The 16,206-nt window shown below is 38.0% G+C and overlaps 1 protein-coding gene across 1 annotated transcript in view; it reads left to right on the top strand.

Annotated features, from left to right (window-relative positions):
• RIMS3 (regulating synaptic membrane exocytosis 3) overlaps positions 1 to 5,710 on the top strand; it is a 159,685-nt gene extending 153,975 nt beyond the window's left edge. The window contains exons 6-7 of the mRNA XM_088460590.1: positions 4,041 to 4,180; positions 5,498 to 5,710. Coding sequence (XP_088316716.1) covers positions 4,041 to 4,180; positions 5,498 to 5,710 — 353 coding nt within the window. The remainder of the gene's footprint in view (positions 1 to 4,040; positions 4,181 to 5,497) is intronic.
• Positions 5,711 to 16,206: the final 10,496 nt, after the last annotated feature.

Raw genomic sequence — 16,206 nt, 5'->3', positions numbered from 1 at the left:
GCGCAGCGGTAAAGTAGACGTGTACTGCTATATCTGAGGGGTGTGCCATAAATTGGATTTACATTCAAATGTAAATGAGCCCCAGAGCAGTTAGTAATATCTACTTGTCGTTGAAAACACACTGATACTTTTAAAAAAAATGCATGTGGCCATAGGGATCATTGTGCCTTATACCCAATGCAGGGAAATTATACTGATGATCCCATTTGATTGTACATATCTCTAGGGATTTTTTAATATAACAGCTTCTTAATGGGAGTAAGGTACAATCAGGGAGATTGCTGGGCTCTTCAGGGAGATTACTACTATGTCAGGGAGTCTCCCTGACAATCAGGGAGAGTTGGCAAGTATGCTATATAGTGATAATCAGCTCTGGCTTTGTAGCTGAGCGGTTGGTTGTATAAAACAATTATAATTTGCATTAGCAGTGCTGGTCCAATCTGAAGAGAGCAAACACACATCCTCACCATTTCTATAAACACATTAAACATTTTACTTAATCAAAACATACCTACTTCCCCACACTCACTGGTTCAAAGAAATGTTATTCTAAATGTACAATAAATATATTCTGCTTTTCTGTTCTTAATCCAACATAGTCCCGTACTGACTGATTTTACCACCCAAACATGTAGATAAAGAAATGTTGAAAACAAAAAAAAACCCTAAGTGAAAAAACCCCATCCACAGCCCTAAATAAACAACATGGAGATTCTTGTTGACTTCCAATCTGAATGGTTGGACCAGCCAATCAGTCAAAAAGGTGGGAAGTGTTGGAAACCTCATGTATCTGATGGACAGTCCAACCATTTAGACGAGGAATCTAGGAGACAGTTTTATTCTCATAGTGCCTCTACTGACCCTGAATTTTGGCCTTTGAATGCTGGGTATAAATCTCAGGCACAATTACAATTAGGACAAGAAAAGACAGACCTGGCGGTGCAGCGTTTGCAACCCTCAAACAAAGAATATATCAAATTGTTAATGCCATAACATGTGAGCAATTACAAACCACCCTCTAGAAATCCTGCATTTGGCCCTGCCTGCACTTGTTCTCTTTTCAGCAAGGATGACTAACAGAAATTTAGAGGGCTGTTGTATCAATTACCTGATATTATCATCATCTTTTATTTATATGGCGCCACAAGGGTTTCACAGCGCCTTACAAAGTACGTAAACAAATGAGCACACAAGACAAGTACATAAACAAATGAGCACACAAGAAAAACAGTTATCAACTGTACAAACAATGCAGGACAAATACACGATTTATACATTGCTGCATAACACTTAAATAAGCAGAATGGCGTCAGTAACCAAGGGTTAGGTGCTGTTGTAAATTAAAGCAAGAGTAAGAGAGGGAGAAGCACATGAGGGAAGAGGGCCTTGCTCATGAGAGCTTACATTCTAAAGGGGAGAGGGCAGACAAACAGGGGTGACACAGATGGGTTGGATTGTGAGGAAGGAACATGGAGTAGTGGATTAGGATGAGAGCTGGAAAGCTTTGAGGAAGAAAGGGGTCTTGAGAGCCCATTTCAAGGTTAGGAGCCATAAAGCAAAGTTAACATGGAATTTTGAGTTAAGGCCAGGGGGACGAGGAAAGTCAGCTAATCGAGGAATTTGGAAAAGGCAACTGATATGAGCATTGAATGCAAATAATGAAGTGGAGAGTTTAGTAGGTAAGAGATGGTGGGAGTGACCAGATGATAGAAGTACCCCAACACCAACACTGTGGCAACCTCCAAGCCAGGGAGTGTGAGGCTCCCAAAGGAGATAGCTGCAGGAGAAGTGGTGTCAGATGGGTAAGTCCAGGATTTGGTGATGACTAGGAGATTGAAGGCATTGAATATGAAGCCATAATGGACAGGGACCAGTTAATTATAGCCAGGACTGGCATTCCAGAGGAGACAGGAGAGGGGGACAGAGTTGGGAGGAGAGAGGAGATTGTTAGGGTTGCAGTAGTGTGGGGTTGAGATTGATTTAGAGTAGGGGGATAAGGAGAGTGTGGGTATGTGGTGGGCTTCTGAGTGAGTAAGGTTGACTGCAGGTGGTGGGCAAGGTGGAAGTTTAGTGTGGTGTGGGTTGCGAAAAAGAGATGTAACTTGGAGAAAAGGGAGGGTACAGGGCTTATGAGTTATGGGAGATGCAGTGTAGAGTACTAGATGGGATGAAGGGAGATAGAGGAGAGGAGGGAGGGAGAGGAGAAAGTGGAGGAGACTATGGAGGGAGAAAAGAAATGGGAACTGGTGGTATAGAGGAAAGTATTATGTAGCTTCTGAGTGAGAGGGGGGGTATAGGAAAAGAGATACATTGCGTACTGTAGATGAGGGATGGGGGGGAAGAAAACAGCAGAAGTAGTGAGATACAGGAATAGTACAGTGAAAATGTATGAAGATCAGATAAAAGGAAGAACAGTGTTAGTAGATGTAAAGGCACAACTACAAGAGTATATAATAAACAAAATGAGTTTAGAGCTGTTAAAGTTGCAGGACTCTAAATTACGGATAAAGCATTCTTACAGATGAGGTGGTGTTTAAAAATGGTAGATACTACAGTGGTGTATAGATAAATTGGCAGTGGTATAGGAATAATATAAACAGTGTAGGGTCAAAAAACATACATTCAAATTTTAAAATGCAGCAACCCAGTTGTTTGCAATGTTCACTGAAGCAGGCTCTTGGCAAAAGGTGTGTTCAGGTTATAATGAAAGCTGGTGGCTGAGTTGCAGGGTATCCAGAAGCTCAGAATATCCTTTTCAATTGTTTTCAAGCTGTAAAGAGTTCTTTTTTAAATGTTGTCCTCCTGTTTAACTCTTGTCTAACTCTTTAAATTATGCTGTGCATATAATACCACTTAGAAAAAAAACCACTTTGAAATAAAAACCTACGCAGCCTTGTAACTGGGTATATAGATATCTGTTATTGCCCTTTCACTAAACAATAGGCAAACTATTATGAAACAAAAATAGATCTTTAGTAATTTAATTTCTCTTTATGCTTCTCACTTCATCCTCTGGTCTCTCTCAGTGGACATCAGCTCCCACCCATTGCAATGAATACTCCTTGGAGCTTGTGTTCTCCTATCTTTTGTTCCATCTCTAAATCTGGCCATACACTGCACGATATTCATGCAAACCATCTGATAAAACGTGTATGCTCCAGACTGATAATAGTTTGCAGCCTGAAAACAGATGAAAATGGTAGTTTGGTTATCAAATCTGTACGAGCCACACGACCATTATTCAGCTTATTCCTGGTAGTGAATGGAAATTGTCTCCATCCATGTGCACTGCCAACCCAAAAACATAAAATAAAAGCTTAGGACTGCCTGAGCAGTCCACTGTTAAAAAGGTGCGTCTTGATCCTGCCGCACCAAACGAACACCTGAATGCCTATGACTAGGGGCGGGGTATATATGGAGGTGGACCTGACGCATCCTAGGAGCTAAAGCTTTAACTGTTCGGTGCCTGGATCTCTCCAACCATAATATCCCCATGGTATCCCTGTGGATCCCTAAAGAAGAAATGGTGGTTTGGTTATCAAATCTGTACGAGCAACACAACCATTATTCAGCTAATTCCAGGTAGTGAATGGAGATCATCTCCATACATTGTGCAGTGTATGGAGGCGCTCTGAGTATCAGCCCATCCCTCCTCCTCATCTGTGTCCACTATTATGCAGTCTATGACCACTTAACTTCTCCAACATGTTATTCCTGCGCTAGAACAACCTACTTTCCTTCTGCCTCCCCTTACTTCCTGCACCCACCCTACACTGTAATCCATGTGCACAATGACACCAAAATGCTCTTGACTCAAACTTCTGCTCAGCTTGACTTCACGCTCTTTGCTGTCACCTATAACTGATAGTATTGCTAAGCCAGTTTACACACGCACAGCATTCTGGGGCTCCCTTGCAGTGTCAGTGGGCACAGGGCTCAATAAGCTACACAGGGTTTCTCAGCTCTTATGTTGGTAGTTACACCTTTAGCATAGAGTATTATAGAGTCCTTGATTGTTTGTTACTGTCTCCTATGCACAGCTCCATACATCAAAGCCTACCTAATAGAGAATGGAGCTTGTCTGTCCAAGAAGAAGACTAGAACAGCTAAGAAAACATGGGACCCAGTGTATCAACAAGTTCTCCTATTTGATGAAGGACCTCAAGGGAAGGTATTGCAGGTAAGTAATCATTTGTGGCTTTTTTTGGAGGGAGGGGGAGAGATAAATGTGCAATGGTTATGTCTGGTACTAAAATACAATATTATCTGGTGCCATTTATTGCATAACCACAAAAGCACCAAAAGACAACACAGTATCCTATGATTAAGGAACAAAGTGCCTAAATATAGAATTGCATTAATTAAGGATTATTTAGTAAAATATTTTCCAAATGAATTAACTATGACAGTTCAAAGAACATTAACCATATGGAGACAATTCCCTGTAAAAAAGAAATCAGAATAATTTGCAGCATCACTAAAAGAATAATGAAGGTAAGTCATTAACAAGACACTGGAACCTACATAATGAAAATCACTAACCTGGAATTGTATAGCATTCCTTAGTTAATCTTCTATATCCAGAAATAGGTGTTGCAACAGAATCACTTCTACAGACATATAGGATAAAAAGAAAGGGCCTATTTAGTGTAAGTGGTCAATTCTCATATGGGGGCAGATGTACTAAAATGACAAAATTGAGCGCTGTAGAAAAAAAAAAAAAAAAAAGTGTTAGCTAAAAGGCATAATAATCACAGTACTAAAAACAATTAATGTTTATAGTCTTTTCAGACTAGTTGTAGGAGTTGGTGACTCAAGCAATAATCAGTCCCGATAATATTCGCACTTAGAGTCACCAACTCCTACAATTAGTCTGAAAAGACTATAAACATTGTTTTTAGTACCGTGATTATTAGGCCTTTTATCTAACACTTTTTTTGCAGCGCTCAATTTTATCATTTTGTATTGAACCCTTTCCATTTGAGCTGCTAGACCATAAGCGCAAGACACTCTTCCTATTTTTATTGGCAGATGTACTAAGCTTTGGAGAGATATAAAGTGGATGGAGATAAACTACCAACGAATCAGCTCCTGTCAGTTTCATACACAGACTGTTACATGGCAGTTAGGAGCTGCCATGTTAGTCTGGTACATTATTGCTCTCCATTTGATCACGCTCCAAGTCTCAGTACTGTACATCTCCATGGTCTCTCTCTCTCAATTTTCTGCATACACATAAGCTCCTTTAGATTTCCGTAGCCGTCACAAAAGGAGCAAATAATTATAGGGAACATGTTTCTTCTTCCTGGTTACTCTCCAGACCAATATATAATAATTACTGGCACTATTTTAGTTGATGGATGCATTTATGTCTCTTGTTTCATCCAAAGTCACATTTCCAGCCCTCAGTCAGGCCCAAGCATGCATTACAATACACGACTAATTTCAGGATACATGTGAGATTGCTTAGCTATTAACATGAATGTGTTTTCCATAGGTGATTGTGTGGGGAGACTATGGCAGAATGGACCACAAATGCTTCATGGGGATGGCACAGATCCTACTTGAAGAGCTTGATCTAAGTTCCTGTGTCACAGGGTGGTACAAACTCTTTCCCACTTCTTCACTGGCAGATTCCAGCATTGGTCCTCTCACCCGTCGACTATCACAGTCCTCACTGGAAAGTTCCACCAGTCCATCCTGCACTTAACATGTGGAGGAAGAAAGTTATGTTACAATGTTCCCTCCTTTTCCTGAAGCAAAATCAATCACGTTCCTCATTAGAGCACCAAACATACACTACAAATCGGGTTGCAGACTCCGCGTGTCTGTTCAGGGCTCTAGAAAAGGGAGGGAGTTATCAGGGAGGACCCCGTGCACAATAAGTATAATCCTTCCAATTAAACGCTTCAGCAAAAGGAAAAAAAATATATTTATGTCTTTCACTTATAGACTGTTATAATATATTTAATAAAAAATATACTAGAGGTTAACCAAACAAAGACACTCCAAGCAGAATATACACCACTATGTTATTATTGTCACCTTGAAAGGGCTGCAAGGCTGACAAATTAGCTGCCTTGACAACCTTTACCCTGCTGGAGTAAATGTATACCAATGCAGAAGTCATGTATGACAAAACTAAAATGAAGCACACTGAATAGCACATCAATGCCAAATTGTATTCAATTCCCAGAGTTATAGCACTCCCTTCCATTTGCGGGTATCTGCTCCCTGTTCTCCAAAGCAGTGCCCTACCCTTCCCAAGGGGTCATACACCTTTTCATTTCATACCACCTAGGCTCCTGAGGCAGGAAGAGAACTGGTGATATCATAATATTTCATACAAAACTATATATACAATCGAGACTGAATGCATTTACATATATCTATATTGCAGAATGATATTTTTTCAGGTATGTTTTTTTTTACTTTTTTGTTTAAAATGGAATGTAGCATTTCAACGTGCAATTTTATTTCTGAGGTTGAACAAAAAGAATTGCAGAAAGACGACTAACTACTTCTCTTCTATGCGTTCTTTTTGAAGCACGGATAAGCATATTTTTTTATATATACACATAACTGCATGTAGCTTTTTCTGTAATAACACAATGCATCTAACTCATACATGTATTATCTTTTGTTTTTTTTCAAGTGCATTAATGACTTATTTTTTAGCTGTGCTACACTTCTAAACACATTAGTGTCAGGAAGATTTACGGACTTCTTTTGCACAAAGATATTGTTTGTTGCAAACAATTGTGGACCATCTAGGAATGTAGAGTTTTATGTGCCAATATGTCTGATAGTGCATTTGTAAGACTCACAGTGCTGACGGAAAGTGGAGACAGCATTATCTTTTTGTCAGTGGGATATCAGTTATTCTACATATGCATAATTGCAGCATTATACATAATGTATGTATATATATATATATTCTATATTATATAATGGACAGCGTCCAGCTGTGACAGAGTAGGAGCTGCAATTATCATAAAATGTCACAGGTGTGGAGTCCAGGAGCAAACATGTAGCAACAGATCTTACTTCTTAAACAGTGTCTACTGTAACAACTCAGGGCTGCAATCTCTAGTGGACAAACAGATGGAGAGAAGGTCCCGATTCTTCTCTATCATTGGGATTAGAGTCATTTATGTCTGAAGTAGTATATATCCCTTCACTACAACCACAACACAAAGCCTGCAGGATGTGGTTTTCACAAAGACAGCGGAATGGAGTCCTATGTAAGCCTTCAAAGACCAATACATGGACTGATAGGGAAACTACATAAGCATTGCAAGGACTCAGCAAGGTTGAGCATGCAAGGCAAAAATGTATTCGAGAAAAGATAGCCACACCACTACATAGTAAGTATAGAACTCTAGAACCTAGTTTTTTTCTGACAACCAATGCAAAAAACACTAGTGTCAACAGCATATATAATATTGGGTAGGCATCATACACTAGTGGCTGAATGAATCCATAATGGTACATTATTCATTTTAATTGAAGTACCTTTGTTGGAACAACATATCGGTAGTGGCAGACATCAGAAGAATCTACACAAATGATTATACATAAAAATGTAAAATCTTAATTACTTTGCACTTTAGTTTTATTTAAGGATTTCCTAAGGCTTTATACATCCTGTGAAATTAAGACAAGAGAAAAGGCACAATGGCATATGTGGAAATAACATACATAGTGATTTATGTATAGCATAATAGTAGCAGGAATCCTACATACCTATAATAGCAGAAAAAATAAAGACTGACTGCTCAACTGCCAGACTACAGAGCAGTCCTGTCATTCCTTTACTATAAAGACATTAGTGCTGCAGCATTATCACTAGTATGGAGAATGATGAAGACAATCTATGCTTGTTCTGCTGTGGTCATTGTGTCCAGTTTATCGTGTCTGTGGGGATTATTTACTAACAAAGAGCAAATGTGCAGAGTCAATGTCAACCAAGCATTTGGTTTTATTGTCTAATGCAGTAAATTAATGCACTAGATTAACACACTAGAGTTACCATGTGCACTTTTGCGGTTAGTTAACAACATCCTGTATGTTATAAAATGTGTTTGTTTCACTGTAGTTCGCACAATGTTACTGTTAGTTGTATAGGGAAAGTCTCTTTAAAAAACACGACTCTCCTGTTAGCATTACATGTGTACTACTAGCTAGTTTGTTTATATAGATTTGCCATCATCTATCACTGGTTCAGCTGTCATTTGTACGTAAGGTGTAGACATGTTCTCTCTTCTAGAAACTCTACAACTATTTATACCACACTCTCGTGCTTAATTCTTTTTCCAAGTCCCAATGTGACAGATGTTCACCTCAAAAGAGCAAAATCTATGTCAGGCACATTCCCTTGTATAGGTATGATCTGTATTTCTTGTGGTACACTGTAATGTTGCAACATACCAAATGTTTTTTTTTAAATACCACAGATGCTATAAGCTATAGGCAATTTCTAAGTAAATGTCCTCTCCTCCTGGAAAGTATTCTGCACCAGTAAACCTTCATGAAGTATTGGAGAGCTTAGAGAAGATATATCAGCCCAAAAGAGAAAAACATATTTATAGATCTAATTTCACTACATAAAACAATATTCTAAAATCTCAATAGATAAGTAAATTATCAATAACTTTTTAATAAAGTTAGCAGATGCATTGTTCCATTGAAATCTCTAGCTGGTACTTTACTTTTGTAGGACAACAAATCACAAAATCTTCACCGATTATTATAGATCTATCCATTGCTGACATCTCCAATAGCGCTCATCAGGGTAAGCACAATATGAATTCTCCTAATAAGAGCTTACAAACGGATGTGGATAAAGACAAATATGCAGGAAATTTGTTTTCTGTTCATAACATGTTATGCTACAGGTTGAGTCTCCCATATCCAAATATTCCGAAATACTGATTTTTTTTTTTTGGCATCACTCAGATAATGAAACCTTTGATTTATTGATGGTTCAATGCTTTGTCGATGGCACAAATGATTAAAAATAATGTATAAAATGACCTACAGGCTGTGTATATATGAAACATATATGAATTTCATGTATGTACACAAACTTTGCTTGAGCCACAAAATTATTGAAAATATTGTATAAAATTACCTGCAGGCTGTGTTTATAAGGTGTACATAACACATATGTATTCTGTGTGTATATCGGGGTCCCATTCCCAAGATATTTCATTATTAAATGCAAATATTCCAAAATACGGAAAATTCCGTTATCCAAAATACCACGAGTCCAAAGCATTTTAGATATGGGAGACTCAACCTGTACAGGTTGAGTCTCCCATATCCAAAATGCTTGGGACCAGGGGTATTTTGGAATATTTGCATATCATAATGAAATATCTTGGGAATGGGACCCCGATATACACACAGAATACATATGTGTTATGTACACCTTATAAACACAGCCTGCAGGTAATTTTATACAATATTTTCAATAATTTTGTGGCTCAAGCAAAGTTTGTGTACAGAAATGAAATTCATTTATGTTTCATATACACCTTATACACACAGCCTGAAGGTAATTTTATACAATATTTTTAATAATTTGTGCCTTAGACAAAGTTTCTGTACATTGAACCATCAAAAATCAAAGGTTTCATTATCTCAGTCATGCCAAAATTATTCCGTATTTCAGAATATGTGGATATGGGAGACTCAACCTGCACTATACTTTTCTAGGCAATTCTAGAAGAAAAATGTGATTGTACAAAAGTCAAAGAAAAATCATTTTCTCTACATATTTGAACACAGTCTTAACTTATGAAAGCCAAATGTTAAAATAAATTATTGACATTTGTCTACCTAAAGGCATGTGTAAATAAAATCAGACCAAGACTAGTTCATAAATAAAATACACATAATTAAATATTATTTATAGTATAAACTACCCTTAGCAGCAATAACTACTTTTCTTCAACTTTAGTTTTTTTTTTTTTATCAGTCTTCTTGCAGTTATTTTGACTTTTTCCAGGTGTAGTGCACTTTTGAAAAAACATTTAATACACAACTAGCTTCTAAATCTCTTTGCAAGTTCTTGCATGGTTTATCTAGACAAATAACTAAACAGCAGTTTGTCAGTTGGAGGTGTTTTATGTTTTTATCTGCATTTCTGTTTTGGTAACACCGCTTCGGTTTTGAGGGAGTACATTTGAAACACTAGATTTACTGATTCCAGTGCTTTCTTTCTGGCTCATACATTTAAAATTACAAAAAATGTACATTGTCAATTAATTTGCACAGACCTGTAATTCAGGTGTTCACAGTATTGCACAAATGTAGCTAACTATTCTGTTTTTCTTCCTTTACACAGAGAAAGATTTATATTAGTATAAAAGACACTAATATAAGAGAAACATTGCCTATATGTAAACAGCAAAGTTGGATCATAGCAGCAAGAAAACAAACATTTTAAATGAATGCCCTTCATTTTACTGTACCTCACACCAAATCTGCTGCCCCAGATGGGCACAATCCTGATATCACAGTATACTTACAGTATGTCCTAAAAACGGAGAATGCTCTGTAGGTATAAATACACCTGATAAGGCTGAAACAATATGGCTTCAGTGCACGGCCGATTAGGAGGTTGATTTCTCAATCCTTCTAAAGAGAACAAATGGAGGTGTTACCCACAACAGCCAAACAGATTATCTCTCTCATTTATCTAGTTCATTCTATTAAATGATAGCTAGAGTCTGATCGTTGCTAAAGTAATCTGTTAACATCTCCACTTGTCCATGTTTGGTCTTCCATTTACTTTACTGTACAATGATGCTAGGGCACCATAAAAAAGAAAAAAAAAGAAAAATCCAAGAATCATAGGCATGCTTTATTGCTGCATTGGATTATACGCATATGCTATATCAAGTAATTTCTATTGACTGTTTTACAGTTTATGCGGGCATTTTTCAAATGTCACAGCTTTGCATCACTTACAAAAAAATAGAATAAAACCAGATACTGTTATCCTATGATAAAAGTAATAACAATGATCAGACTGTTCTATTGTGTGTTTTCCTTCTGTTTTTTGTCATGTTTTAAAATGCAGCTTGCTACAGTTTGTGCGTTTTTCCAAACATTGAGTCTGTAGGATGGGATTTAAAAATGCATAATAGGTTTATAACCCAAGATAGCAAAACAAGGGTATGACAAATTAATTTAAAAAAATGTCATAGCATGCACTGTTTTTTATTTACCCATTTAATGAATACCCACCTGTGAAAAGTAGTGCTATGAACCAGATTGTTTACAAAAGTCGTACATTTTAAGCAGAGTAATTATACAGAATACTTCAATATAGATCACAAACATAGTAAATTAAATTGTGAACATTTATATTTATTTTTTTATTTACAGGCTTATGTGAATGATTATTCTTATATCTAGCAAGATTAAATAGCAACGGATGAGAATTCAGACCTTTGCAAAGTGACGATAAGTGCAACCAGTTTTAATAGGGAAAAAAAATAAAAAATTTAGATCAACTGTTCTTGTTCACGTTGCAAAAACAAGCGCAGTATCGCATCCCATAAGTGTTGCATTTAGAAGCACAGTAAATCTAAGACTTTCCTTAACTATTGCCCTAATTTTGCAGGAAAGCCATCCCAAGATCAATAGGACTTTTTTGAACTTACTGAGTAAAGTGTCCCCATAAATTATGCTGGGTACACACTTTAAGCAGCCCAGCGGCTGACCAAGTACCCAATTTGGTAAGCTATGCGCACTTATCAATGGGCCGCTCGATATGTCTGGCCAGACATCACACCTGCGTGGGCATTTAAATGTGCATGGCAAGTTGTGATGTCGGTGGTTCCTTCGGCCAGTGTATGGGTGTACGCTGGGTCACCCGCAACACACTGGCAGATGTACCGATATATCGTCATCGGTTATGCTGCAGGGCCGACCTGATCTCTTTATACACGGACATATGCACTGTCATTAGTTGGCTGTACGAACGACATATCGCATAGTGTGTATGTACAATTGGAGGCACCCACTTTGTGAGCTAAATCAGTTATTATGAGAAAGCTGCCTATTCACTAAGAATTAGCGACATCTCTGTGGCTTTTGATGGACACTGTGCTGCTTCACACTCACCTTAATGTTTAGTTTTTTCATGGTAAATACAAATTTTAAATATTTGTTTATAAGAGCATAGATACATGAGGGATTTTTATTGTGCAGTTGGTACATAGGAAATATTTTGAATCCCTGGGCCTGCCCCAAGAAATTAGGGACAGTTGGCATTTGTGGCCTGGATGTCAGTAATCCTAGTGGACAGACTGAAAATCATTGCAACTACTTGCTTAAAATAAAGAGAAAAAAAAGGCAAGCAAAAACACATTTCCTATCAGAACTCAGTAGCCTGTCCATATCTAAACAGCTTAAGAATAGACTTGTGTTGGAATTATAGAAGAATAAAGCACCTAACCCTGCTGATCTTGGTGGCATTTGCAGTCTGTTGTAGCAGGACCACCGTAAATTAGATGAAGGTATTACAGGTGCACTTGCGATGGTCCGTAACTCCCACAGCAGGAGCCCAGCTGATGGTAGCAGCACATATTGTTTTGGATTCTCATTAAAACTTCCATATAGGCTTGGTAACTAATGCCTTGCAATTAAATTGAATGCAGGGAATAGAAAAGTAGCAATGTCTACTGCTTTTCACAGGTGCCTCATACAATATGAAACTCAGCAAAAAAAAAAAAAAAATAGTTATGCAGTTTTTTTTTACTTTGTCAGCAAAAGACATGGGAAAGAAAGGAAAGGAGGAGGTGGGTGACCCGAACAGAGAAGTATTGAAAAGGTTTATGGACAACTACTGCTTATTCTTCTTCAGAAAAGACAATTTACTATAACAAGTTGTGAGGCTGGACAAAAACCTGAGGTGTTGGACAGAATTGTTAATGCTAGTTTCCGACACTTGCTCAAAAAAATGTTCCTGAAGTAGAAAAGTATATAGATTTTTTTCTTGCTTAGGTTAACGAAATTAGTAGAGTCAAATCGGCATAATTGAAACATTTTAATAAGACATTTTTGAATTTACATACTCGTATATACCCTGCTGCCTTACAGAATTGACAGTGTATAAATCACTCAATAGCCAAATACAGCTTTAAAATATTAACTGCTGCCAGAAACAATATAGCGATATGAATTTATTAATATAAAGACAGACTATGGCAGTTTACTTTCATACGTTGCACCAGCAGTTTGCACAGAACAGTATGTTTTAGGACAAATTAACAAGGAAAACTAAAAACTTTAGTTAGCACAAGCAGTTCTAGCCGCCAAACAGGCTGAAACCGGTCTCACCCACGTCACAAACCAGCGCCTTAACAAGAATAGTAACACAGTAGCAAGAAGAGTTGATGCAGTCAATAAGGTAACAAGAAAAATGACAATCCCTGGATAAAATGAAAAAGGATAAAAAAATAAATAAAAAATGATTCATATAGCTCTGAATGACACGTACTGCCTCTTCTACATACAGAAGTGCCCTCCTTTCTGGCTCACTGTTGAATGTCTGTAACGCTTTAAAGCTTTGAATGTGGTATCACAAGGTTTGATACCCGCTTCTATTTGTAACGCTTTGTGTATGGCAAAAAAAATAAAAAATACATGTATATTTAAAAGAAAAAAAGACCAAGTATGTGATGGATAATGTTTGTACTACAGCAAATGAAAAATTGATTGTTTATGATTAAAAATGGGAAACCTGCATTTTCTACTTGTGCCCTGTAATGTTTTATAGATGTGGTCTTTCCTGTCAAATCCTAGTATTTTTGTGGTTTTCAAGCAGCAGGACTGATGACAAAAAAAAAATGCACGATTCTTTTTGTAAAATATTCTCGGCAATTTTTGAAAGAGGAAATATAATGTGAGCACATTTGGATGGTCAGCTTGTAACGCATGTATTCTGGTAACCAGAGATTAATAAACCTAATTTAAACAAAATTACTTGTCTCATGTCAGATGTGGCCTGCTATGTATACTCATTGTTTGTTGCAACTCAAAATTGGAATAAAGAACATAAAAAAATGTCTTTAAAAGGTTTTCAAAAGTCCAAGCATAATACATTATTAAAATTGGGTTAAAGATTGATTGTTTTTTTCTTAATAACAATTAATATATTTTAAAAATACCAATTAACTTAATTACTCCAACCCCAGTCATATTATTATCACTCTTCCACTCCACGCGTCCTACATAGAGCAGAAGAGTGTTTGCCGTGCAGCTCCCAGAACAGCCTGAATTTTTTGCGGCGTGGTTTCAACAGATGGCAGAAACATTTTATTTATTCTGGAACATGTTGATATGAATCACGTAGTTGCTTCAGATTTGGCGGCTGTACATTCCAATTGTGATTCTCCTGTTCCACCTCATCCCAGAAGTGTTCTACTGGATTGAAATGTGAGGATTGTGGGGAGTCATTTCAGTAAATTGAATTGTCAGGTTTGTGGGACCAGCTCTAAATGACATGCACATTGTGAAATGTTGGTCATCCTGCTGGATTTAGGCAATAGACTGTGGCCATTAAGGGATGCACATGGTCAGCAATAATACTCAGATAGGCTGCTCAGTTGGTTTTAAGGGTTCTAATGTGTGCTAATATCACTACACCACCACCAGGATGATCCAGACAGGCAGAATAAATCCATGTTGGTTACACCAAACTCTGACCTTACCATCTGCACATTGCAGCAAAAAGACAGATGTCAGACCAGATGATGTCTTCCGACTCTTCAACTGTGCTTTTGTTGGTTCTGTGCCCTCTGCAGCCCCAGTTTCTTGTTCTTAGCTGAATGTTATGGAACCCTTTGGGGCATATCCAATACCTAATTGGATATGCCCCAAAGGGTTCCATAACATTCAGCTAAGAACAAGAAACTGGGGCTGCAGAGGGTACAAGACCAACAAAAGCACAGTTGAAGAGTCGGAAGACATCATCTGCACCTAGCGAGTTCACCAAAAATCTTGCATCTGCATATCCATATTTTAAGGAAAAATTGTCAGCACTTGCTCTGGAACCCTTTGGACACCCCACCCCCCAGTGACTAAGTAGGCAATTGGAAGTTTCCAAATAGCTTAATTAGTCTCTAATTCCTCCTCCTCCGTCTCTTCTTCAGTGCCATAGATAGCTTCCATGGACCGGGCACAGGACAGGTGCTACTAACCTTGCATCCCACTACCGTTCGCGCAGCACCCGCACACCCTACCCCTAAACCCTGCACCCGCTTCCTGTACACCCTACACTAAAGCCAACATGCTCCCGTTCAACGCACACAGCATCGGCACCTGTTCGCAGGCTGAGTGGGAAAAAAAAAAAAAACACACACACCTCCCAGTGGACTCTGCCCACAAAAAACCTTGCCACCAATTTTTTTATTAAATTGGATACTGCAGGTATCGGGAGCGTGCATACGCGCAATAGTCAAAAATTAGTTGCAAGATCCACAAAAGTTTTTGAGGGCAAAACCTTGCGGCCAACTGGATATACCCCTAAGTGGTCTTCTGCTGCTGTAGCCCATCCAGTTCAAGGATCAACATGCTTTTCATTCAGATATGCTCTTCTGCATACTACTGTTGTAAGGCAATGTTATTTCAGTTACTGTTCCCTTCCTGTCAGCTTGAACCAAGTCTGGCCATTCTCATCCAACAACTCTCATTAAGGTCACTGGTTGTTTATTGCTTTGTGCACAATTTTCTGTAAACTCAAGAGACCTTTGTGTGCGAAAACCATCAGTTTCTGATATACTCACACTACCCATTCTGGTGTTTGGTCTGAATATTAACTGAACCCATTTGACAGTGTCTGCATGCTTTTATGCACTGACTTACTGCCACATGATTGGCTAATTAGAAATTTGCATTAACAAGCCTAATAAAAGGGAGGACCACTGAGTGTATAGACACTGCTAGACTTCACAGATAATTTTTTCACCGACTTCCCGTGGTATATGTGTACGTAGTTATGTAGATTTAAAATAGGAGGTGCTGGCAATGACTAATGTAAAAACAGATTTAACCAACTTTCTGTGTTGCATGCAAGGTTATTAGCAAAGCTTGCACAATGAATAAAAAGGAAAAAAAACAGGAGGGCCCCCCCCAGAATTCCCCTACCCCACGCCCGAAAACAAACAAACAAAAAAAACAGAATTCTGC

Source organism: Taudactylus pleione, unplaced genomic scaffold, assembly GCF_031769625.1.
Source record: "Taudactylus pleione unplaced genomic scaffold, aTauple2 ptg000007l, whole genome shotgun sequence".
NCBI lineage: Eukaryota > Metazoa > Chordata > Amphibia > Anura > Myobatrachidae > Taudactylus > Taudactylus pleione.
This window is presented reverse-complemented; position numbering and strand designations above follow the sequence as displayed.